Genomic DNA, 25,247 nt, shown 5'->3' with positions numbered 1-25,247 from the left:
CTTTGAAAAACACAGTTTATCCTCTCAGTTCCTTAAAATTTTCTAAATTGGTGACAGTAACTGTATTTGCTGTGTAGTGCTTCTTTAGACCTGGTGAGGCATTTGCAGGGGATTTTATATTTGATCCAAGATAAAGGAACAAATAGGTGCACATGAAGAAACAAACAACAAACAAAATAGCTGAAAAATGGGAGTTGCAAATACTGGAGATGTGACAGCATCATTATCAAAGTTTCTTGGTAGTGTTGAGTTCTTTTTTGCTTTCATTCTTGAAGACTTGAATCCTTTAATATTTCCCTTAACTCTGTCAGCTCTGATATTTTTTCTTTTTTTATGGTGTGTGTGTTTTCGGGTGGGAGTTTCTTGTTGTTTTGATCTTAACATAGAAGAAAGTAAGGCCCTAATGGTTAAAAGAAAGTAGGAGAGAAGTAGAAATCTGTCAATTGGTGGCAATACCTTCACAGTCATGAAGGCATTTAATTTACGTGCCTTCAGTCTCTGATTAGGTTGGAGATAGTCTTAAAAGTCTGGTCAGGTTGGAGATTTGTCCTGGGATACGGGATAGGTTGGTACTCCGTTGGACTCCTGTGCGGGCTACTTGCATTTTAGTCTGACTGTCTTGCGTATTCTGAACTATTTTTATGTAGTTTGAAGGCAGTTTCTCACCAGATCTTTGCATTCCTCTGGTCTCCTAAACCAGGTGCAAACAGATCCTTCTGGTCTGTATATTGCAACCAGTTGTTCGGACAAGAACCTCTCCATCTTTGATTTCTATTCTGGCGAGTGTGTTGCAACCATGTATGGACACTCAGGTAAGGCTTATAAACTTCTGGATATTCATTTATTTCTGCTGATGACTATATAGTAGGGTCTGATACTAGTCAAAGCTTTCTGAAGACTTCTCCCCACCAAAGTTTACCTAGTGGGTATTTTTGAATAGATTGTAGTTGGATGTAGTTGTAATATTTTATTGCAAGTTCAATTTTTGCATTTTGCACACAAGCACACACACACACACACACACACACACACGTGCCCACCTGTCAAGCCGTGTATTTATTTACACAGTTTTTCTAATAGCCTATAAAGTAGTCTGTGTTTTTTTTTAGTATATTTAGTTTCTTTATGATATACCCTCAGCTCCTACCATGCAGGAGCTATTCTATTATAGGCAAAAAGAGAATTCAATCTTCATGTATATTTTGCCATGGAGTACTCCTTCCATGCCAAGCCTAGGTTCTTGGTTAAATGGCTATGGTAATTGGGGCATATTGGTCTGTGAAGTGTGAATTACTCAGTACAGACAGGCTATTTGGCTAATGATCTCTTCTGTTCATTTGAATAATTCAGGGAAGATTGGGGTTTTTTGTGCTTTATTTCTCACAGAGATTGTAACTGGGATGAAATTCAGTAATGACTGCAAACATCTGATCTCTGTTTCTGGTGACAGGTAAGAGGTTTTGCTTGTTTGTGGTACGGCTTATGCCATCTCATACTAGATGTGACATGTCCTTAGGAAAGGTAGATTTTTTTTTTTTTAGAGATGTTTTATGAATTCCAAATAAATCTCAGAGCTTTCTGAATCCTGAATGTGTGCTGTTGGCAAAGCTCACAGAGCTTTTGTTGTTGTTTCATGTGATGGGACCCATGTGAAGTATTTCCCTTTTCTGGGAGTAAATACTGTTCTGTGCTGGAAAGGAGACAGACATGTGACCTGTTTCCTGACCAGCCTTCAGGGCTGTAATAAAATGCATCTTGGGCTATTTTTGCTAGTAGTGCCAAAACTTTTCTTTGCAATACTCCTGCTGATGAGGTTTCACCAGGTGAAAGAGTCTGTTTAGCAGCAAGAGGGACAGGCCTGTCCTCACTTTTTGGTCCTGTCCGTTTGGTCCTTTTTCCATTCCCCCGAGTCAGCAGTGGTGCAGCTGACCCCTCATTCAGCTAAATCAGGTCACCACAACAGTGCTCCCTGAGATGAGTTTTCTGCACATTTAGTGAGCTAAATCAGTTCACTAAAAGCTTAAGTAGTCACCAGACTGAGCCCAAGGGAAAAGGGAGAATACATGCCTAATATGATGATAGTACAGGTGAGTGGAGCCACTATTTCTGGAATTAGTGAATGCTTAAATTCAGCTGAACTGAATTAAATTTTTGCTTTGAGAAAAATGGCTTCTGGAGCGCTATTGCAAGTTCAGAGCAGCCCAGATTCTCTCTGTCTCTTTTTTTTTTCAAATTAATAAATCACAATTGAATTGAAAGATTGTTTTAGAAGGTGAGTTGTTATAGAACATACAGTATATCACCTTATATCTCATCACAGAATAATGAGGTTGGAAGAGACCTCTAAGATCATCTAGTCCAACCCATGCCCTAACACCTCAACTAGACTATAGCACCAAGTGCCATGTCCAGTCTTTTTTAAACACATCCAAAGATGGTGATTCTACCACCTCCCTGGGAAGAACATTCCAGTACTTTATTATTCTTTTGGTGGAAAAGCTTTTTCCTAATATCCAGCCTATACCTTCCCTGACATATCTTGAGACTGTGTCCTCTTGTTCTGTGAGCTGCTGCCTGGTGGAAGAGAGCGACCCCCACCTGGCTACAACCTCCCTTCAGTTGGTTGTTTCTGTCTTTCAGTCATAAATAAATAATTTAGTTTTCCTCTTTTCTATGTTTAAATACATTAGGGACAAAAGCTGTAAGAGAGAGTCCTTTTGTTGTGAACTTCTGACAAATTCCAGAAACATGGAAGGTTTGAAGTCCCCAGTAATCCTTGTGATTTAGTGCAGCATTCTTTTGTTGACATTTTCATGAGCAAAAGGGTAATTTTCTTTGTTAAGGGTATGAAGGAGGTGGATGAGAAGTGAGGAAAGGATTTCTGGAGAAGTTTGCTGTAAGGATATGAGAAAGCATCTTTTTCAAAGTAGAACAGGGAACATAATCTGTTCACACATAGCAGCATGTGTGAAGAGTAGAGCTCAAAATAGAGAGAAAAACAGGGATGAGAAAGGGCATAAGGACTGTGAGATTCATGTGAGGAAAGCAATGCAAGGTAAGAAAAAAAAAAAAACAAAATTCCCTCCCCAACCCCAGCAAAAGGGGTAGGTGGGTGCTTGCTTCTGCAGAGTTTGTGTTGGATGCTAATGTATTCACAGGCTTGGGCTGTTTGCTGCTTGTCTCTAAGTTTGGTAACTGCGGGGGTGGGATAAATGAACCAGCCAGATTTACTTGCAGAATTTTGTTCCCTCTGTTTCAGTATTTTTTCAGCAGCAGATTGTAGTTGCTGTTACTTGGAAAGAGCTGCTCCTTGAGGGGAAACAGCTGGCTGTCTTGGGTTGCCATGGTTCCCAGACACCGTGCCTCACCCCTTTCTCCTGGTTGAAAAGCTCCAGTTGGGAGGATGAGAGTCTGTTCACAGGCAATGCAAAGTGTCTGTATGTGATTTCAGTAGCTGGGAGTGATGCTCCTGAGCATGGCACTGGGAACAAGAAGGGAATTTTAGTTTTGCCCTAAAGTCTCCACAGACGGCAAAGATGATGTTATGTTTTTGTTTTTGGGGTTTTTTTGGGGGTTTTTTTTGGGTTTTTTTGGGTTTTTTTTTTTTTTTTGGTGTGATATGGAAATTTAAAATGTTTTTTCATGGGAGAGAAAAAAATGAAGAATCAGGTGTTCGGGATCCTGGCACTTTTGATATTTGCCTCAGGTCAGGGAGACCAAAGTTCATGGTCATTGTTCAAAATGGCAAAGCAAATGAATGTTTACGTGCTATCCAGAAAGAAGGAAAAGCCAGTCACTGAAAAATCTTCTGTGTATTGGAGTACTCATGAGTATACTGTCACTGATGGGTCTTGAAGAACTGAATTAAATCCTCTTTGGATTCCAAAGTAGGATGCAAGATTTTATAAGTGATAACCAAAGTACCATCTCTGTTTCTACATCAGTGTAGGTATACCCAGCTAGACAGGAAAGATGACTGAGATGAAAAGAATTAGTTAGCACTGAGGTTAAATTTCAAAGTCATTTTACTTTCTAATAGCTGAAGATGAGATACAGTATTCTTTAATGTGATGAGGAGTATTTTTTAAACTGAATTTCTGAAGAAATTCATGAAATGAGACTGCATTGTTGGTTTCTTTCTCTCAAATGCTTTTGAGTTCACTGACCAAATTCAGTCAAATTTCACAGAATATTTCACAGAACATTCTGAATTGGAAGGGGCCCACAAGGATCGTCAAATCCAGTTCTGAAATGAGTGGCCCATACAGGAATTGAACCCATGGGCTTGGTGTTATTAGCACTGTGCTCTGACCAACTGAGCTAATGGCTGTGTAAATTCTGTGCAAGTGTCCTATAGGGAGTCCCAAGTAAAACATTAGAAGCATCTTGCTGTAAAAAGTACTTCCACATGAGCTTAGCTGTTAATACTGCACAGAGACTCCATGGGATGGTGGGCATTAGGAAGGCCTTGCCTTTGGGCGTAGGGGCAGTCAGAGACTTCAGCTTAGCTGCTGTTAGAGGATGCAAGGGGCATCTGTAGGCTCCACTTATCCTGCTGACCACAGAGGGACTTGTTACAGCATTTCCTTCAGCAGCTGGTCAGATAGTCAAAAAAGGTATAGGATCAGAGATAAGTCTTTGTAAATATCTCTGCAGTTGCTCTCACTCACAGGGAGGCTTTGACAAGCAGGTTTAACCCTTTCATCACAATGTGATGGGATTGAGTTTCTGTGAAGCTGTTTCTGCATGTGTCTCTGCCACAGACAGAAGGGCTCTTGTTTGTCTCTGCAGTGGGAATTCGTATCAATAAACTGAACTGAGACTTGATCCCAGCCTCACCTTTCTCTCTTTCAGCTGCATCTTCATCTGGCGTCTGAGCTCAGAGATGACCATCAACATGCGGCAGCGACTGTCGGACATGAAACAGAGAGGGAAGCAGGCAGAGAAGTCTCCTCCTCACAAGGCAGCAGGACTCATGAGGTGAGCAGAGCAGGCTGAGAACAGGTGGCTGGCTGTGTAGGGTGAAATGTGAAAGTGTGGCACTGGGATTCAGCTGTAAGGTTTTTGCTGTCCTTACTGATAGTGTTCTTCCAAAAGTTCTCTTATTCCACTTTTGAATTTGGTTTTGTACCCCCCTTCTTTGGATATAGAAACCAGACTGGGATCTTCCAGACAGACTTAGTGTGCTTCACTGATTGCAATATGTATGCAATGCCTCTTGTGTCTTAATTTAGTTTAATGATGTGGTCAGAAACTTTATTAAGCAGTTCACCTAGGAATACTGAGGATGGTATACAGAATTCCAGCAGGGAAACTATGATCCTTCATGAGTAAAGTTCTTTAGATCTAAGCTGAATGCAACTTAAAGGCTGTTTTCTGTGGTGTCAGTGCTGAAGTATACCTGTGAGCTCTATGAGGTGGCTATGTTGATCATGATTCTAAGAGAGTCCTTACACTTTTGCTGTTTCTTTATTAACTATTTTCTGGAGGCTGTGAAAAAACTCAGCTAAAATAATTATAATATGAATAATAAATACAAAAATAAATTAAATGATAAAAGGTCTTGCTAGCTGAATATTATTATTATATTTTGCTGGGTAAACAACATACCTAAAAACAAATTACTGCAGCCTACAAGTGCAATAGATCTAAATTTATCTAGTGACCTTTCTTTTAAAAGTGGTGCTTCTGTTTTTAAACAGAACAAGAGTGACAGGGTATTTTTGATTATTAGTCTAATGTGTTTGCTTTCTCTGTAGTTTGTAAGTAACTGAGACTGAGTTAGACTGTAAGTAATGTGGGGGAGAGTCCTGACCAACCTGTTATGAGACCACAGTGGGGGGAAAAAAGGGTAAATGCAGATTTTTTTGTTCCTGCGTCCCAAATGACTACACATGGAGTTCTGGATATAAAAGTACCAAAGCACTGGAGGAATTACCACACTGTTTTTTGAGTGTCGCGAGGACTTTCCCACTCCCTTTGGGAGCAAGCAGTGTTGTAACACGTCTGTCTACATAGTTTTGTTTTGGAAAGTCTTGATCTGCTCATTCCTGAAGCGAGTCTTGTCTAGTAAGTGCTTTTGGTAACGATACTGGGAAAACTCAGGAAGCCTTTTTTCTAGCCAAAGTTCTGGATCTATCAAGCAATGTGCTTTTTATAGCAGTCTCTCTATTATTCCAGCAGCTGCAGCTTTACCCCACCAAGGCTCAGCCCGTGACAGATTATCCCAGTCCTGTTCCCCGTGAGGTGATACTTGTTTCCATCACAGACGCTCGCTGAAGGGCGGTGCTAGTGCCACGCCAAGCCCAGAACTTTAGTAAACTTGTTTGGTAGCCTCTTTGCAAGCCTGCAATCTACTTGTCAGCTTTGAAAGCTTGTTTTCAGTTTTGATCGTCCGCTGTGGTCACTGGAGATCAGCAAAGATATAATTCCCAGAGCATTTTGGATTGGTACTGACAATGGAAGAAGAGCCTAGTGGACCAGCATTATTGAGGTGGGAGAAGAAAAATTAATGAACTTGAGTGAATTTTGTTTTCTAGGTCCCTGCACCTGTCCTAATTGTTTCCAAAGCCTGTCTGTATAGGTTGCAGTAGAGAGTTGAGTTGCAACTTGTGGTGTAAAATTGTTGTCTCAAAAGACTAGCAGTAGTATGAGAAAGCTCCCTGCCTTGTGATAAGTCATTTGTTCTACTAGATCTTCTTTAGAACAGTATTGCTAGAATTTGGTGGGGGATGTAACACATTCTTCTATTATCATGGTATGGGTGTATTACAGGATGAATAATCAAAACAATGCTGGGGTAACGAAATTGATCTGAGGAGGCAATGGGAGATAATTTCCAATTCAGGGTAGTCTATCCAGTTGCAACTGTCAGGGCAGCAAATTGACCCAGGTGAGTAACATCAGCAGTGTAAACACACAGAAGATGCCTTTTTGGGTCAAACCAGTGCTCCACAAAGCCCAGCATTCTGCCTGTGACCCTGGCAATGGAAGATGCTATTTAGTGAGACACTCTGTGAGCCTTGCTGTATGAACCTTTGTGGTCCATTTGCCTCATGCTCCATTGTTACATTAGGGATGTTAGGAGGTACATTTCTACCTTTTTCCTTTGCTATCTGGACATGGACCACTTGTCCACTGAGTTTGTATAAATTCTTTTTGAGCTTCAAAATATAGTCTGCCTCTGCAGCCTCCTTTGGTGACAAGTTCCTGGAGTTCACTGCTCTCTGTGGAAAGAAGGACTTTTCTTGTCTCTGTTAAAGCACATTCCTACTAGTTTCCTTTGCTTCTGAATATTGTGAGCTCTGGTGATCTTTTGTTCTGCAGCCAGCTATTGGTGTAGTGCCCATGGTTTTGTAAACCTTTTTCGTAACCTCTCTTTATCCAATCTGTTCTCTAAAGAGTCCCTCCAGAGCATTTTCTGTCCCTCCAAAAATTTTTAGAGATTAAAGTTTCTCCTCCGAATGATTTCTCTGACTCACTTTTATAGGACATTGTATTACTTTGGAATTGCTCTGACCTGTAAGACCCACAGTTCTCCATAGTATGCCTGAGAGCCTTTGAGTTCTACCTCTGGTTATGGTAATTGCAGCTGTGTGCTTTTTTCCTGAACATGAGGAGCTTTGTTAGTCCGGAATAATAGAACTTGTACTCAGTCGATATTGCTGGTACTTTTTGGTTTTAAGGCTTTTATATTTTCAGTGATGGAATCATGTAAAGGTCATTTAGTAGGGTTTTGGTTTTGATCCAAGTATGCATTTATAGTTTAAAAAAGCTTGTCTCAAGTTTTAAGCTGATTTTACTGTGGAATGTTTGCAGTGCTTATAGTCATGTTTTAAAAATCATTTTATCTATGGCTTTCCTTGACTCTTTAGTATAAATAGCAGGAGAAAAAGAAATTATCCAAGTTAAATTGTCTAAAAGTTATATATGTACAGTGAAGAAGTACTATGTGCTGTCAGATATATTTGGAAAGAAGAGCTCCTTATCAAATTCTCAGTGGGTCTTGTCCAGTCCAGGAAAGCTATGTTGTTTCCAGGGCTTAGAATGGGGCAGGCTTTTGATGGCTTATTAGAAATGGTGCCTCAGTCTGTGATGATCTAGTGCAATTATTACACTAGGGAAACTCTGAAGTCAGTGCACTGTGATCTTTCTGTGGGGAAAAGCAGAATAACTTTCCTTTTAAAACACTTCAGCATTTGAGGGGGAAGCAGGAGGGTATAATCTGCTGGTGATACCTACCACACAGGATGTTACAGTTTCATAAATATGTCCCTAAAGCTGAGGGTTTAAGTAGCACAAGATCTGAGTGGGAATGCTGATGACATACCTCTTTAAATGGATAGTTGCCATTCTTGTCTGCTTTGTTTTGTTTTGTTTTGAGAAAGCAAAACAGGGTTGGTTCAGGTCATACAAAAGCATATAGAGTACCTATTATCAGATGTCTGAATACTAGAACTCCATAATGACATGTGGCACTTTAAAGTCTATACTGTGTCCTGAAGACTTTCTAATTTAAGGTTCTTCCCTTCCATTCACCCTGTACTGTCTGACCCTTCAAAAGCTGGGAGCTGAAGAGCAACTGGCACTGCTGACCTGTATAGAACAAGATCCAGGTTGTGGTGAGCCGTGAATTTTCCTCTTCTCCCAGGCAACTAGCAATAGAACAAGGGAGAATAACCTCCAGTTGTGCCAAGGAAAGTTCATGTTGGACATTAGGAAAAGTTTCTTCATTGAAAGAGTGGTTAAGCACTGGAACAGGATCCCAAGGGAAAATTGTTGAGTCACGACCCCTGGAAGTGTTAAAAAATGAGTACACATGACACTCCATGATATGGTTTAGTTGGGCATGGTGATATTAAGTCAAATGTTGGACTTGATGATCTTGGAGGTGTTTTCCAACCTTAATGATTCTGTGATCCTATGATACTAGAATGGAATAGTTCCTCAGCTAAGAAGATAACAATTACAATTTAAACACTTGCTCTGAGTCACATGAATCTTGAGAATTGGACATGTCTGTACATGCTATTCTGGAATAGCTACTCTGAAACATTCATTCTGGTATAATGATGCTCTGGGGTTTGGCTCTTGGGAGGAATTCAGCAAACCCCAGAAGTCTTGCTCCTTAATTTTCAAAATGCTCTCATGTTGTGCTTATTTGGAAACAGCTTCTGTGCTTGAAAACTCACTATACATTACACTGACTCCCATCGAAGCATGAAAAAGAACTGAGAAAGAGTATTGAGGAGACGTGTGCAACAGGGGGCATAGGAGAAAATCCACAGTACATGGGGGAAGGCAGGGGAAGAAAGGAGAAATAATGAAGTCTGAATAGAAGGGTTGACTTGTGCAAGAACAACAGTTAAAACACTCAAGACCTTGTGAACATAGTTTTCATAGTATCTCAGTTTCAAGTCAGGGACCCAGGATTGTTTTGAAAATATCATTAATTCATCCGTCTCCCTTCAAGTTACAGGACTGAGTTTGAAAAGTATACTTGACTTGTAAAAACAAGGATGTGGAAGAGGGGCATGAATTTTTGCTGGGATAATGCAAGATGACATTATGTTTATTTCAAATATGTTACTTCATAACTTGTTTATCACTTCCTGTGAAGTATGAAAAAACCCATCTGACTTCCAAATATGTTTTGCATTCTCTTACTCTGCTACTTTAAGGACACTGGAACATACTTTTCCCCCTCTCCCCTCACCAATTTTTTCAGTCACCATCTGATGGACAGGGGCCATCTTTCTATTTGTAACATAAATCACATGGATGGCAATCCTCCCTTCTCCATTTAAACCAATACCTCATCACTGTGAGGTATTCAACCAGCTAGATGTTTAGAGGTCTAATCATCCTACCCTTCTGTCTCAATGAACTCCTCAAACAACCATGATGAACACAGGCAGAAGGATGCTATCAAAGTTACTGATACAAAGTTAATATTGCCTACCATGAATAGATGTAATTAATATATATCATAGGATGAAACATGGCATAACCTCAAGCACACTGTGGTGCTTGAGCTTTGTCAGGATTCCCCTACCTAGACACAAGAACCTGAGAGTGACAAGATGAGCATGCAAGGAGACAGTAGAAAAGTTGAAGAGACTGACAAACTCAACTGTCAAAAGTAGATATGGATGACCAAAATGAAACTTTTTCACTTGAGAACTCTGCAGGCTACAGTCAGTTTTTTTTCTTTTTGCCAGAACACTTCAAAGCTCATCTGAAATGGCTGAGTACTTATTACTCCTAATGAAATGGAAATTGATGTTCTGCCATTACACAGGAAGAGAAAAGATTAAAATACCTTAACTGCTTCTTACCATGTTTCAATACTGCCTGTGATCTGTCAGCTGCAGGAGAAGTTGATCCCTCACCAGACTGCTCTGTATTTGGTGGTTGAGCTATTTTTATTTCATGAATAATGCTTGGCACTCAACACTCACCAGTGATATCCTATAAATGTCACTTATGATGAATTTGGCACTCTAACTCAAGGCCATGGAGTGAGGGCTACTCAAATGTATTTCTTGGGGATTCTTCTTTCTTAAATTATTGTCCAAAATTTTATTTGTTCATTTGATTCTGTGGACTGAAGGAGTGAGCAGAGGAAAGGGAAGAGGAGAAGAAAGAGGGAGAGTGAAATTTGATATTATTGAGTGTCCTTGATTGGTGGTGGCAATTCTGTGCTGGGAGTGCCTCTGAGGTGTGTATGGTAAAACTTTTCTTGATCTACTTAAACCAAAGATCTGCACAAGATAGGTTTTACATGATCCTTGTGCTTTAAAGTTAAAATAGTCAGTATGGTGCTCTTACCGTGTGTGGGCTGTGCCTTCAGGGTCTGCCTGGAGGAATCCTTGAAATGAACCTGTCTCCTATGGGATCATTTGCCATAAATCCAATTACTTTCAAACAGAGGCTATCTCTGATGTTTTTGATGTGTAAATCAGTTCCAGAGAAGAAATGCTTAAGGGTGGGAAAAATATTTGCCTTTCAAATATAATCTACCATCTTGACCTTATCAATTGGCAGAGTCTGAAATGGAAGGCCCAGTTTAATTCCATTTGACTTTCTCACACTTGTTTACTTCTGATTTCTGTCAACTTTCCACGTGTATGAGAACATTGTTGTGGCAGGGTCTGTCCACAGAACATTGTTGTGGCAGGATCTGCAAATCTTTGTACAGGGTTTAGCTTGCCCTGTTTTTCAGAGGTGGGCTGTGCTAGAGCAAGGGCTGTTTGAGAGAGTTGAGGCAGCCTCCTGAATATGGTTGGGGATAAGGTGGAGAATTGGTGTAAGGATTGAAATGGTGGGCAGTTTGTGCATAAACCATAATACTCCTTCTAATTCCTGCCTTCCAGGCATGAGTCCATTTCTGCCCTGTCCTCTGTGCCTGCACTCTCATCAGACAGCGATAAGGATGGTGAAGATGAAGGCAATGATGAAGATGAGTTACGAGGGCTGCAGTCTTTCCATATTCAGTCCAACTCCAACAATGAGAGAGACTCAGGTATAAATGGGAGAGGGACATGAGCAGAGCTGGAGGAAAATGGCATGGATGTGAAGGGAGGACAAGATGAGAGACACTGGCTTAGGGATAACAAGGTATGGGCAGAAAGAGAGAGGCCAAAGCAGAAGCATATGGATAGATACCGATGGGTAATGTGGAGCTGCCCATTCCTGCATCTGAAGAGGGGTGCATTTCAGAGTTCTCTGTCTAGAAATGCAGTTGTCAAATTGGCAAGTTTCTTGCTAGTTCCAACTGGCTAAAGAAAATTTGAATTAGTTTCATGGGCTGGGGTCTACAAGTTATTAAAATTTTGCAGAAACCAAAAGAGATCAAGATATCTCCTTAAAAGAGAGAATTTTAGAGATGTCTGATAAAACTTAGAGTAGAGATTGCTGTTATTAATTTGATGTCTTTTTACCACAGATGGTACAGTGTATTGGAGCAGATTTTTTTTTTTCCCCAAGCCTTTGGGAGGGCACTGCACTGTTACAAGTGTTCTGCAGTAGTCTGCTGATTCAATGGATATCTTACATAAAACTGTATGTCTCCATTAAAATTTTGATACAATGATTTGGGTAGTCAGTGGGAAAGCATGTGTTGACAGTGGTTCAAAAGGTGTAGGAATACTGCCTTTGTTGAAAGATGAAGTAAGAGGTTGTTCAAAAGCTGGACTGCTGGCCAGGATGTCAACTAGGTGCATATCTCTTTAACTTTCCAGATCCAGATCTTACCCTCTCAAGAAGCCTTTCCCAGTGGGAAATGAGGAGGGTGAGTTACTAAACCTTCACACTGTATTTCTTGTTACAAGGAAACTGAAGGAGAAATTCCCGGAGAGATTAAAATCTTCATTTGCGTGTGTGGGAAAGGTGCAGCTGTGGTGGGAAACCATTGAGAAGCCTCTCTCTGAAGAATGATTTAGAGATGGCAAAATAGAGCCTAGTTTAAGACACTAGGGTGTTTGGAGTCTAGAGCTGCACTTGGGATTTTTACATCAGTCTTTTTCCATCAGATGTTTCGCTTTTGTCTTTTCATTTTTGACCTGAATCTCATGTGGTGCTGAAGCTGTTCATATACTTGGATCTGAGCAAGACATTTAACTATTCAACTGCGCAAAAAGCAGCAACAAAAGTATAATTTTTACTTGATGCTTTATAATTAAAGGTGCCTTTCAGGCTTTTTCTTAGACAGTTTTGAGGCTTTTATTGAAATGGACACAATTATATTTTTCTGTGTTTCTTGTGCTTTTTCTCCTGTTTTTCCATCAGCCAAACTCAGTCTCTAAGACAGTCTGTGTTTTAATTTCCTTCAGGCCAAAGAGATAGCAGCAATCCAGCGCTCAGAGGCACCAATGAGCAAGATGCCCCGGCAGCGCAGTCGCTGGTCCCAGCCAAGCAGCAGCATAGAGATGACTGTGAAATCCATGCTTGACTTGCGCCAGCTGGAGTCCTTCTCTGTTTCCCGTTCTCCAAGTCGAGACTCGCTGTCTCAAAACAGCAATGGGGACGACAGAGAAGAGCACACTGACCTTCCTGTGCACATCAACAAAGTAAGGGCAGTACTGCTCTGAGAAGGGGAACCCACTCTCAGTGCATCTGTCCTTCATCCAGTTGTTATTACCTACATTTACTACTATCTGAGGCCAGTCTTTTTATCGTTAAAGGTCTTCTAAATGACTTTTGAGGAACTTTATTAGATAGCCCTGTTGTAATTAATACTCCTGCAATGTGTGATTCTGCTGTCTTATCACAGAGATTGTATGGGGTCAAGGTTTCTCTTCAATGGCAGGAAAACCTCATGTTTTCTTTTAGCTCTTTGAATATTTATGTCAAAAACATGCTGAGAAGTTGAGCTTGGAGATACAGGTGTGTAAAAACTTGGTAACCTGTTAGCTCACTCTGCTGGGATGCAGTTTCTCGACTCCAGTAACCACTGGAATGCAGCTCGCATGAAACCCTTAATGTTGGCTGTGCTAGATGAGTAAATTCTCTTTGATCTTTGTATTGATGGGTCTCAGCAAGTAATGTGTGCTCATCCTCAGAAAGCTAGTGCCTATTTTCCAGTAGCCATCTGTCCAGTGCCTAGCTTCATTAGAAGTTTTCCCTCCCCTATAACTGTGTGACTGAAAAGAGGATTCGGATTGTTGTGTGCAGTATTTCAGTTTTTGAGCTGAAATGGCCCAGTTTTGTGAATTGTCCAATCAGTCTATAGAAGGTAATGGAAGAACCTGCTGCCACATGGCTTACGCTCCTGATGTGTGATCAAAGAGTACTTTACCAAAGAACCTTAGGGAATTGCAAACAGGAAACAAACCTGGAAAGTACAGCAGTAGTCTGACAAGTTTAATAAATAAGGAACAGAAAAGACAAAGGATTGCTGTGTTTTCTGATCTCAGATTGCTGAACATATTCTGTGCTATAATGCATACTTTCTAGCCCTGCACAGCACTTGCTGATGTAAGGTAAAACACTGGTAATATCTAGTTTTTTCTCTTTTTAATTAAACCAGGTTGGCAGCTCAATACCTCCCCAAGATAATGGGTCTTGTGCACGACCCCAAGTGATTCGGCTTGTGTCTTGTGAAGAGGGGATTTTCTCTCAGGAACTGGAACCTTCTGAGAGTGAGGAATGTGTAATCTACCCTGACCAAGATGAAATCCATCCCACAGACTCTAGCAGGTTAAAAATAAGCTCTCTGCTGTGCATGGCTCAGATGTTTGTGTTCTGGTTTTCTTGCAGCTTCTGTGGTAACTTTGATGACTTGACTTACTGCCTAATTGATGTCAGGCATGTTTAGTTGAGAGTTTTATGTCAGATGGATGCTAGAGGAATATAAAACTATGAAGCTAAGAAGGCACCATTAAAATAATTTTTGTCTGAGGGAACTGCATATTAACAGTCTCCTCCAAGTTTTTTTTTGTTGAGTAAACAACTTGAGAGTAGCCTTTTTACTTTCTCCCTTATCTGGGTTAAAAATAGCAAGGAAAAACTTGGAGGCTGGAAAACTCACTGACAGTGACACATATGTGGCAGTGAAATGCCTACCCAAGAGAAATTTTATGAAAATTGGGCAAGAATTTAGTAAACGTAGTGTGTGATTACTCTTCTATGGGAAATAGAATGAATTTCTCATACAGATGGAATTGAAAAGGACACTGGAGACAGTGGAGACCTTTTTTATTCCTCTGCTGTTTCTTCTGTTTTAATTTTATGTAATTTAATTTTTCTGTGCTCCCTTTTATTTTTCTTCCCCGAATTTTGTTCTTCCCTTCCCCTCTTAACCTGATGCTAGTAGCTGTTTAATTTCCTTTGTTTTCTGTCATGTTACAGAGAGCAGGGCTGATAGCTTTAGACAGACTTTCAAGCAAGAGTGTATGCCAAGATTTTGCAGCTGAGGCTGCTAGGTTTCGCCTAGCTTATTTTTAATTTTAAATTTTGTGATGATAACATTTGGACAGAGTAGACCCATGTGCTGCTCCATCATGTAAGAAAGGGAGACCCTCCTGTGATGTTGGATGCAGACTGGACACATGGAAATGTTTGCAGTGTATGGGAGCTGCCAGGGGTAGCTGCCATTCAGTTCTGTTGATCGACTTCTGCTTACTACCTTGCCTTGGATGCATTTGAAACCAAAGTATTTCAAAAAGTGAAAAACGGAAGTCCTTAGGCATCAGGCCAAAGAACAGCGCTGGTGAAATTTGACAAAATAAGACCCAAGAAATCACAACAGAAATCAGTAACCCTGTCATACAAGATTGTATTTTTGTGTGATGTTTTTCAGTAAATTAGTCTTTCTCAAAGCCAGAATCTTGTATATTTTGCATCACAGAATTTGCCCAAAGAAGAAGGTCATGAACATGGGAAAAAAAGTGTTTTAGAGCTTAAATCTATGGCAAACTGGAGTTTCTCTCCTGAAGGTGTAGGCCTGGTTTTAGTCCCTTTTTCATCATGTAAACTTCTGCATTTGTTCCTCACCTGGAAATCAAGCCAGAGCAGAGTGCTGCTGGTGCCTGGTAATCATGGGAACTGACAACGCCCAGAAAATCAGACAGTCCCCTTGGGACTTCCATGTCCAAGCTTAATGAAATGCAAAAAATATACTGTATTATGATGAGAAAAATCAACTTCTTTTTCTCTTTAAAGCCTTACATTTGTAATAAAAGGTGTCACTAACACAGGTAAGGCCTTATTAAAGTTAAAATGTGCTTCTTTACATGTAAACAACTACCTCTTCCAGTGCTGTTACTTCCTGTCTCTCTTGTAGTGAGTTCCAGGTAAAAGCACTGCCCCACGGGAAGCTATGTAGAGGTTATCACAGTAATGGATGCCCAGACAAACACAGTCCAGACAGTGCCTGCTCTGTAGATTACAGCAGCAGTCGTCTGTCCAGCCCAGACCACCCGAATGAAGGTAAGATGCAAAGCCATTATAAATGTATTTATTTATACGTGAGCTCTTAGTGAGCTGACCTGAGGTCATGCTGCTTTTAGTCACACTGGTACTGCTGTACAGATTCAGGGGCATGTGAACAGACACCTCAATGAAGCCACTGTAGAAGCAGGAGTTGGTGACTTTCCTTCTTTCCTTGTGCACCTTTGGCTTTCTCTTACCTCCCTAGCCAAGGAGGCAGGTTTAGTACTGATTATGCCATAGGCTATGCTGTTTGTAAGATATGGCAGATTTGAGAATTACTGCATTTAATGCTGACTGACTTTAACATTCTAGGTTCAATTTAGCATCTTTGTTTTTTTTTTTTTTTTTTTTTTTTTTTAATTTGGCTAATGTTCCTGTGATTTAGTTTTTACAGCACTGGGGTTTTTTTGCCTTTTCCCAGATTCCGAAGGCACTGAGCCTCTAAGTGTAGATGGTGTTTCAGACCTAGAGGGAGAAGAAGGAGAGGAGGATGTGGGTACTAGCATGCCTGAGGGAGAAATTCCTCAGATACCTGATCAGGAAAAGTTCCTCAAGGAGCATTTTGGGACCCTGAGCAACACTGATGGAAAAGGTACATCTCTATATTTTCGGCGGGGAGACTTTGTAAAGCCACTCTTGATTTTTTCTCCTGTATAAACCAAAACCGGCTACATGTTCTGCTAGGCTTTCATGGATGTGTGTGTATGTGGGGAGAGGGGAAGAAATGGAAAACAGTCTAAGAGGCTTAAAGAGTTAACATCTGTTAACTTCATCGGTCTGTGTGTTAATTTGTGTTGATGAGATTGGGCTCTGTGTCAGTTTGTGTTAAGTATTGTCCCTGGAATCCTAAAGAGCTGTTACATTGCTCCCGGACTGGTTTTTCCTGTTGTAAAGGAAGGTATTGACGGCGCGTCAGCCCCGCATAGGTGACACGCAGTGGCCTCTAGTGGTGCATCAAAGCATAGCCAGTGTCACAAAAGAAAAGGCTGAAAAGCGGGGTGGAGAGAGAGAATAAGAGGAGGCATCAGAGTGGCAAAGGAGCTGGTTTGTCTTTATCGACCAACTCCAGAACAAAGCATATCTTTTTAGAATTGATAATGGTTACAGGCAGCAATATCCGTGTGAGTTTTTCGGGTTCTTTTATTTTTTCCCTTTTATTTTTTTTTTCCTTTTATTTTTTTTTTCCTCTTTGATGGGTTTGTTTTCTGCTTCATGCCAGTGCCTCACAGTCCTATAGGCAGGACAGGACACAAAGGGAAGCAAAAAAGGAGGAGGCGTACCCTTAGGGAGAGTAGCAGCTTAAGGCAGAGTAATCTAAGTAGAACACTAAAGGCAAAGGAAATACAATTATTTCATTCTCTGTGGCTTTAGTTTAAAAAAATCCCCTTGGATATCAGGGAACACTTTGTAGTGTCTATGATAAGAAAATTTGCAGAGAATGCTCTGTAAATCAACTGCTCATTTTTCTTTCTCCTCTAACCAAAATTTTTAGGTGGCTCATGTAGGAATCTGGAAAGAACCGAAACCCTCAGCATTTCCTCTCGCTTTCTTTCCCAGTCCCCGGCTCTCAGGTATGGCTCTGCTTATTTTGAGTGTTTCTGTCTGTGTATTTATACTAATATGAGTAGGTCTCAAGCTAGGTTCTGGGTGAAAATAGCTGAACAAACTTCTGGCCTTGGTGTGCCTAGGCACAGCAAAGTGTTAGCACAGCCCTTGGCAGGCTGTTTGCAGACTCTTGTGATTTGGACAGGTTATCCTGGATCACTTTTGCTGTTCTATTTATTCTAATGTAACACTATTTTTGTTCTTTTCCCTCTTTCAACAATGTGCTTAATTGTTTCATGATTAATGCCTTGGTTGGTTAAGTTGGAGGAATCATTAATAATCTAATTTACTCTTCACTGTTTATGCTCTGCTTATTCTTTTGCATTTCATTCAGCTTGGACAATGAAAGTAGATTTGTCAACTTTTCCTTTGTTTTCCAGTCCTTTCTTACTCAGCTTTGTTTCTTGGTCCCATGCCTTCACAGGGTGTTCTGGTGTCTCACAGGGATATTATTCTTCTAAAATTTCCTAAAGCCTCACAGGGATATTATTCTTCCAAAATTTCCTAAAGCACTCCAAAAGGCCTCTGCAAGCTGTTTTCCTTGTTATAAAAAAAAAATCTCAAAAAAACAAATTTAAAAAAATTAAAACATTCAGTCAATGCTTTTGTTGATTTGAAATTTTTGAAACAAACAAATACTCTTGTATTCCTCTAAAATGACAACCTAAAATCTTAGCTCAAAGTAATTTTATCATATAAGACTAAGTAGATTTGAATACATCTTCTAAGTTCACCAGCTGTGTCCAGATTCAGCATGGTAGGGAAATTTGTTTGTTATTGCTGTATTCAGCTGCTGTTGTTGCTGTCAGGAATGCTTCTTAGTCTGATTCATGTATATTTGGGAAGAAAACCAATGGTAGCTATTGTGTAAGCTTCTGGAGAGTTGCAGTGATGAGTGAAGGAAGTCACTGGTGCTCTAAAGGTGTAACAGGGGAGGCAGTTTTTGATTATGAAAACCTCTGGGCTTTGAATCTGTTCAGCTGTTTAAACATGCCAGCTTGGAAGTTGCCTCCTTTCTGAAGTAAGCCCAACTGTGTTTGTCGGAAGTGGAGAGGAAGAGGAAATTAGGCTTTCCTCTTGGAGGTATTGACCAGCTTTCCTAGTCATTATGCTTTCATAATGTTAGGAAAGCATATTTACTTCCTCTTAGGGTTATCTTAGAATTGAAAAGATTTAAATTTTAGTGAGGTGAGCTGAGAGAAAAGACCTGACCTGACTTTGCCCAGTCTTTCCTATGCCTGGAATTTTTCCTTCTTTTTTGTCTTCACTTTTTATGGTGTCCTCCCTGGAAACAGCAACCCAATTGCTATCTGTGATTGCAGTCTCTAGTCAAATGCCTGAAGACCAGAGCTTGCTTGAGTAGAATTAAGTGGTAACAGCTTAGGGCATTTTTGACTCAAAAAAGTCCAGACAGGGAGGAGTTCTTAATTCCAGAGAAACTTAATGCATGTTCCTGTCTATCCAGGGGAACACACTTACTTGTTTTAACTGGGATTCCTTTATTGCATTCTTTAGACAATTGTCACTCTCTTCATCCAATCTGACACTGGTTTCAAAGCCCATCGAGCCACCAACCCAGACCAGTCAGTTTACACCAAACCTGTTGAAAAATGACAGCAGCCATCCTGGTGATGCATCGGAGAACAGCCAACTCCTGGAGAATGTAAATTCAAATCGAGCTACCTGTGTGCAGAAGAAGCGCAGATCACCCTTGGAGCCCAGCAGAGTTGGTATGGCTCCTGGACGGGTTATTGCCTCCTTTCCAGAAGGCCCTGTGAATGCAGTCATGAGGAAGGCACAGTCAGTCCATGACCTCGTGCATGAGGGTAAGGACACACGTTGGAATGATGGTATGAAGCTGAGAATGAAATGGGGACATCTGAGTGGAGGATTTAAATTAAGCTTGTCTTTCTGCATTCTGAACTACAGGCTTTACATGTCTTCTAACTTCTAGCCTGTCAAGGGACAATATTTTTAATATTATCAATTAAAATATTATTTAATATTTTAAATTTGTAATGCAGATGCTGGTCTTCTAAGTATCAGTCTCTGATATTTGTTTGACATCTGTGGGAGAAGCACTGGTGAGGGTGAAATGAGCTATTTGCAAAAATATTCTCCCTTGCTGTGGGTGGTTGCTCCAAGCTAAGACTGAAGCTCCCCAGGGCGGGGAGGAGAGAAAGAGGGAAGAGACAGTAACAGAGAGCTTACTGTATCCATGCCCACTGTGTGAAATAACTCTATTTTTGAAAGAAGTAACTCACTAACCAGTAGTAAGTTTGTTCAAAAAACAAAACAAAACAAAAAAACAAAACCCACATGATCACCACAACAGCACATATCAGTTTTTGCCTGCTTCTTCTGGCCTCTCTCTTAAGAGTCACAGTGGTCCAAGGTCTTCTGACCATAGACGTTAAGTACAAATCTCTGTCATGAGGAAAGCAGCATTGTCTGAGCAGGATGAGGGATGGCAAAAAAAAAAAAAAAAAGCTGTTGAGGCTTGTGATACTAACCTGAACTAGTGGTTATGTTTGTATACATCTCACAGGGGGCTGAGCTGAGCCATGTTAAATTCCAATTTAGGAATTCACTGCAGGCTCTTGTCTATTTTTGGTATGTTTATCTGTTTAATTTTCACAGATAAGGGTCCAGGAGTGATATCCTCTGCCAAGCAGCGTCCTCAGACTCTTTTGGTGGTTGAGAAGGATCCCAGACCTAACAATTGCAGGGTGTTATCAGCCAGTATGTTGAAGATGGATGGATCTGGTGCTCTGCTGGCCAAAGATGTCAGGGCTGCAAAACCAAAGTCCTACATGAACCCCACAACCAGCTTCCGGGCTAAGATGTCAAGGAGCATATCTGTAGGGGAAAATCTGTACCTTGGTTGCTCCACTGAAATGTTGACTGATGGGAGGACTAGTCCTCCAGTGACAGAGAAGACGCAATTTAGTTCCACATCAGATGCTGAGAAGATTAAGCTGCCAGTGAAAGAAAATGTTCCAGTGAAACCTGCACTCCAGCCAGTTGTAAACTGCTCATCTCCCAAGTCCTTCCACAGCAAGTTGGCATCATCAAACCGAGCACATCTGATTCTTGACATTCCTAAGCCATTGCCTGATAGACCCACACTGGCCTCCTTCTCACCCACTACCAAAACAAAAGCCCTGCTTGAGCCACAGTCTCCACAGTCACCTGCTGGGGCCTCTAAAAAGAAACCCTCTTTTCCTGAGGTCCGAACCTCCAAGAGGGAGAATCAAACTGCTGGGTTTCTGGTTCCTGGTAGAGAGGTCTCAACAGGGCTTGCTAAGGAGAGCCCAGTCGATTATCCAGTCTCAAGGACAGATTGCCAGGATGAGCCAGGGGTCACTAGTCTAAAACTGAGGGAAGTGTCAGAGGGCCAGCACCTAAGGTCTCCTGAGAGCACACTGCCCAGGGGCAGGGAGCGGATCACCGGCATCGCCTGTGTGCTAGACAGCCAACCTGGACTTTGCCCACTAGACCCCATCAGGCCCAGGTCTCCTACAGCTATAACTGCCTCGGCACAGGTCTCAGGTGTGCATGGATACCCATCTCTTATCTTCCCCCTTCTGTCTCCTGTCTTTGTGAACCGCCTCACGATCCCATCACATTTCTTTACGTCCAGCTTCTGGCCTGTCTCGTCCTGTCTGCACCTGTCTCGTTCCATAAACCATCCCCTCAATGGTGAGACACTTCTTCGATCTAACATCTTTTTCTCAGTCTTTAGTTTCCATTTCCTCTGAGTCTTATGTCTGACAGTCCTTCTTAGCTGGTTTTGTAGACCTCAGAATTGTCATGATTTTAGTGATTTAGCTGTACAATTACCTCTGGGGGCTCTGACCTCTTTGTGGTCAATGCTAAAAGCTGATATGCTGGGAATCCCCTGAAATATGTACATCATATCCCCCACCCTCCTCTTGGAGCATGTTTGGCCAGCAAATGAAGGTGCAGGCCAACATGTGCTAACAGAACCAAGCAAGCACGGATAATACTGACAGTGAATTATGCCAGGCAGCTCAAACTTTCCTTTGTTAATATGCAGGTGTGCATACAATTTTCCAGAATGGTTTGCATACAATTTTCTCCCATGAGAAAAAGCTCATGAAAGTGAGCTCCTTGCTGTAGCTACCTGTGACAGCAAGCAGGCCTTTGTGCTGTTACGAGGACATAGCTCATTGTGCTTTGAGGACATGTCTGCAAACTGAATGTGTGCAGGGTTTGAACATAAAAAATGTGCATTAATTTTTGGATTATCTCTAGTTTGGAGAAAAAGGTACAAGATGAAAAACTTTGACCTGCTGAAAACAGCTCTAAGACCTGTTACAGGTCTCAGTTTAAGGTGATTCAATCAAATGGAGACTAGCAGATAAGTTCAAATTGAAGTAGAAATCTTGCCTTCCAAGGCAGGAAAACCTTCAGTGACAAAGTTTGTGGCACTGTTTAGTTCCACATCATCTCCTAAGGTTTTTTTTTTGTGTCACAATCAGAAAGGAAGTACACCTTTCTGAGTTGTGCATTAGAAAGCTGAATGTTAACCACTGCGCTGATAGCTTGTACCTTAAGGGGCTATACAGCTTTTATCTCTTTTGTTATGTTGTTCTTACTCATATCTGAGAAGGGATAGCTCTGTAATCCTGTGATCGATTACCTTCTGTGGTGCCAGGCTGTTGCACCATTCCTCAGAATGGTGCAACACAATATGGTTAAGTGCAATATTTCTGCACCAAAACATTGCAGAGGGTTTAATCTGGTTTTGATGCACTTTTTTTTTTTTTTTTTTTTGCATTTCTAGAGGGATCAAACACCCTAAGATTGAAGCACTATTATGTAAAACAGGAAATGTGATGTTTTGTCTGAGGGACCTGCAGTTATACCGTTGCTGCTCTGAAGAATAGTGAGCGCAACTGAAATTTTCAGACCCACCCCCTACAAGGGTGAGGTTTCTTCTAGCACCATATGCAGCCTGAGGCTGTGGAATCACATTCCACAGCAGAATTGTAGTTGTCTGTGCTCTTTAGGCTGAGTTTTCTCTTCTAGATTTGCGAATCAGGCTACACAGCAAATGGTTTTTGGTCTGTTTGCAGAATTAACACAGGTAGCACAGAGAAAGAGCAAGGTTTTTTTCAGTATTGTTTTTATTATTTGTAACAACTCCCAAGACACAGCAAACCCTGACAGAATATTTAATGGCATACTTTAGTGAGTTAGAATGATATAGTACTGTGGATTGCAATGTTTTTTTTTCTCAGTAGGCAGCTGTCAGCCTTAAGCTTTTTGCAGACCACATATCCCAAATTTTTAGTGGTAGGTGGTGGAAAAGCTGCTTAGATCCAAGTTGGCTATTGCTGTGAACAACTTACTGTGGCTTCTGGGAATCACAATGTGGCAGTTTAGATGAAAACCGTAGGGTTGATAGAGACTTGTTCTGCTTCTGACTTGCACTGCTACTTTGGATTTCCACTTAATTTTTCTGTCCATCCATTTCCTGCTTGTATAACAGCTGCAAATAAAGAGACTTCATTGTACTTACTAAAGCGTTTTGACATCTACAGTTAAAATTCTGTAGATGTGCTTTATACTGTTGCTGTGTTTAATATTCTCTGCTAGTTTCTGAAGAGCACACCCGAGAGGCAGAAAATGCCTGTTACTTAAGCATTTATATTAGGTTTTGTGATCTTTCTCCTGACTGGAGCCTCCCAGAGCTGGAGACCAGCATAAAAACAATGATCAGAGGAGAAATCCAGAAAAGAGAAATGAGAAGAAACAGCTGGGTTTCAAACATAAAGAGGGAAGGAGGGGGGCAGAAATCAAGAGTCTTGGATTGCACTGAAGCCCACTGTCCTCAGACTCCACGGGGGATTTAGGATCAAAGGATGCAGATAGAAGGATTTGTTCATGCCCCTTCGTTCTTTGTAAATGTTTTTGTTTATGTATAAATAGATGTTTTTCTAGCTGTATTTGTTTATGCATCATCTAGATGTATTAATAAAATTAGCTTAGGTCCTCTCCAGTCTGTTCAAAGATGGTGTTCTTAGAGTTGCAGAAATTACAGTGCCAATACGACAAAATTTTGGGCTTGGGTAACTAAAGAAAGTTGAATGTCCTTTGTCCAGGCCTTTGCAAATTGAAAATTTTTGTGCTTGTGTGTCTATGTCTTTGTTCATGGTTTATGTCTGACTCAGGAAAGTGTTTGTTGTATAAAGATTGCAGACCTTCAACTCGTGTTTTGGAGATAATACCTGGTGGGGACAGGCAGAAGATGCTGTCCTTCAGTTGCTTGCTTTTATTTTTTGGTTTTGGATTATGGTCTATCAGCAGTGTATGTCATGGGTTCAGCAATGCAATTCTGTTCTGAGTTTGCTTGTCACAGCTCCTCTGGAGCTCAGTCCTCACTAGAGAACATTGCAATAATTCAGTATAATCCATCATCCTCTGTGCTTTTAATACACTGTGCAGAAGGATGTGTGAGGGGAAGCTTGTAGATTCTAACTGGTAGAAGCTAAATTAGAGGCTCCTTGGATCAGTCCCTCTTGCCACTGGAAGCCCTCATACAAACATGGCTTTAATTGTAATTGGAAATCACATGGGTAATCTGTGACTATCTGTGACTGTAACAAAAATGTGCAGTATGAGGAAAAACATTGCTGATTTTGGAGAGTCTAAAGACTAGAAAAATAGGGGTGTTTGAAGCAAGCAGCATGTCTAGTTAGTATGAAGGAAAGCTCATACAGAGTATGCCTATTTAATAATTTGCTCAATCCTGCCCTAAATATTGAATGATTAGTTGTGTGTACATGATGTTTCAGATATACATTAAAAAAACCTGTTTTCTTACCAAACTATGAGGTTGTGGATAGTGGAGTGTCTGTGCTTTAACTTGTGCTTTTTTGTTTTCCTCCCTCCAGAGTCGGGCATCAGCATAGAGCAGTGTGAGCACGTGGTGTCCGAGCTCCAGGACAGCATGCGCAGAGCCCTTCACCTTTACCGCAGGGTGAGTGACCGAGTGGCCTTGCACACAGACAGTAGGTGGGCGTTACAGCCCACAGGCATCTTACACAGAGTGTAAGTGCTTGCTGCCTCAAGGTGTTCTCTTCACTGTGTATTCAGTGACACAAGCTGTCTGGCTGTCCACTTGACTGCACCTTCAACTTGAACCAGGAGCTCCTGATTTCCAGCTCTTGGTTTTTCCAATGGTTTGCTATGATACTCGGAGCAAATCAATTAAGTTTTCAGTCTGTTTAGCCTATCTGTAAATTGAAGATAACAGTATGCTCTTTTTCAAAGGGATATTAGGGAATTAAGTAATGGTTATACAGTAGTTCAGGGATATGAAATATTACAGGAGCTTTGAATTTTATTACCCCATCTGTTCTTTGTCTTTGATGCCTGGGAAAAAGATTAGCAAATGTGGGATACCATGGGAATCCAGCTGTGAGAAGAACATGCAGCTGTTCGCTTGTCCCTCTCACCTCCAGACCAGAGCTACATGCTGAGCAATATGAGAGCTCTTTGTTCCTTTTCTTAGCCCTGATCTCCCTGGTCTCCTGCAATGAGTGTGAGACTTTGATAGTGACCATCTGCCACATGGTCCTCTGCAGCTCTGGCCACAGCACTTGCATTAGCTCTCTGACCTTGCTCTGTTCCTGGGACAAGCTGCATTTGGCAGACAGGAGGGACCGCAGACTGTGGCC

At 41.1% G+C, this 25,247-nt stretch overlaps 1 protein-coding gene across 4 annotated transcripts in view; it reads left to right on the top strand.

Moving 5' to 3' along the window:
* MAPKBP1 (mitogen-activated protein kinase binding protein 1) overlaps positions 1–25,247 on the top strand; it is a 95,913-nt gene that overhangs the window by 68,551 nt on the left and 2,115 nt on the right. The window contains exons 17-29 of one of the 4 annotated variants that reach the window (XM_084208654.1): positions 701–812; positions 1,387–1,450; positions 4,855–4,980; positions 11,376–11,524; positions 12,243–12,292; positions 12,834–13,070; positions 14,030–14,199; positions 15,785–15,930; positions 16,355–16,525; positions 17,426–17,504; positions 19,054–19,364; positions 20,179–21,090; positions 24,462–24,547. In XM_084208654.1, the coding sequence (XP_084064780.1) occupies positions 701–812; positions 1,387–1,450; positions 4,855–4,980; positions 11,376–11,524; positions 12,243–12,292; positions 12,834–13,070; positions 14,030–14,199; positions 15,785–15,930; positions 16,355–16,525; positions 17,426–17,504; positions 19,054–19,364; positions 20,179–21,090; positions 24,462–24,547 (2,613 nt within the window). Of the gene's footprint in view, positions 1–700; positions 813–1,386; positions 1,451–4,854; positions 4,981–11,375; positions 11,525–12,242; positions 12,293–12,833; positions 13,071–14,029; positions 14,200–15,784; positions 15,931–16,354; positions 16,526–17,425; positions 17,505–19,053; positions 19,365–20,178; positions 21,241–24,461; positions 24,548–25,247 lie in introns of all 4 variants that reach the window. The other 3 variants (XM_084208653.1, XM_084208656.1, XM_084208655.1) reach the window with 3 other exon arrangements.

The sequence above is a fragment of the Fringilla coelebs genome, assembly GCF_963513975.1.
Source record: "Fringilla coelebs genome assembly, chromosome: 6".
Lineage (NCBI taxonomy): Eukaryota > Metazoa > Chordata > Aves > Passeriformes > Fringillidae > Fringilla > Fringilla coelebs.
Note: the sequence above shows the minus strand (reverse complement) of the source record. Positions and strands in the feature narration are given on the sequence as shown.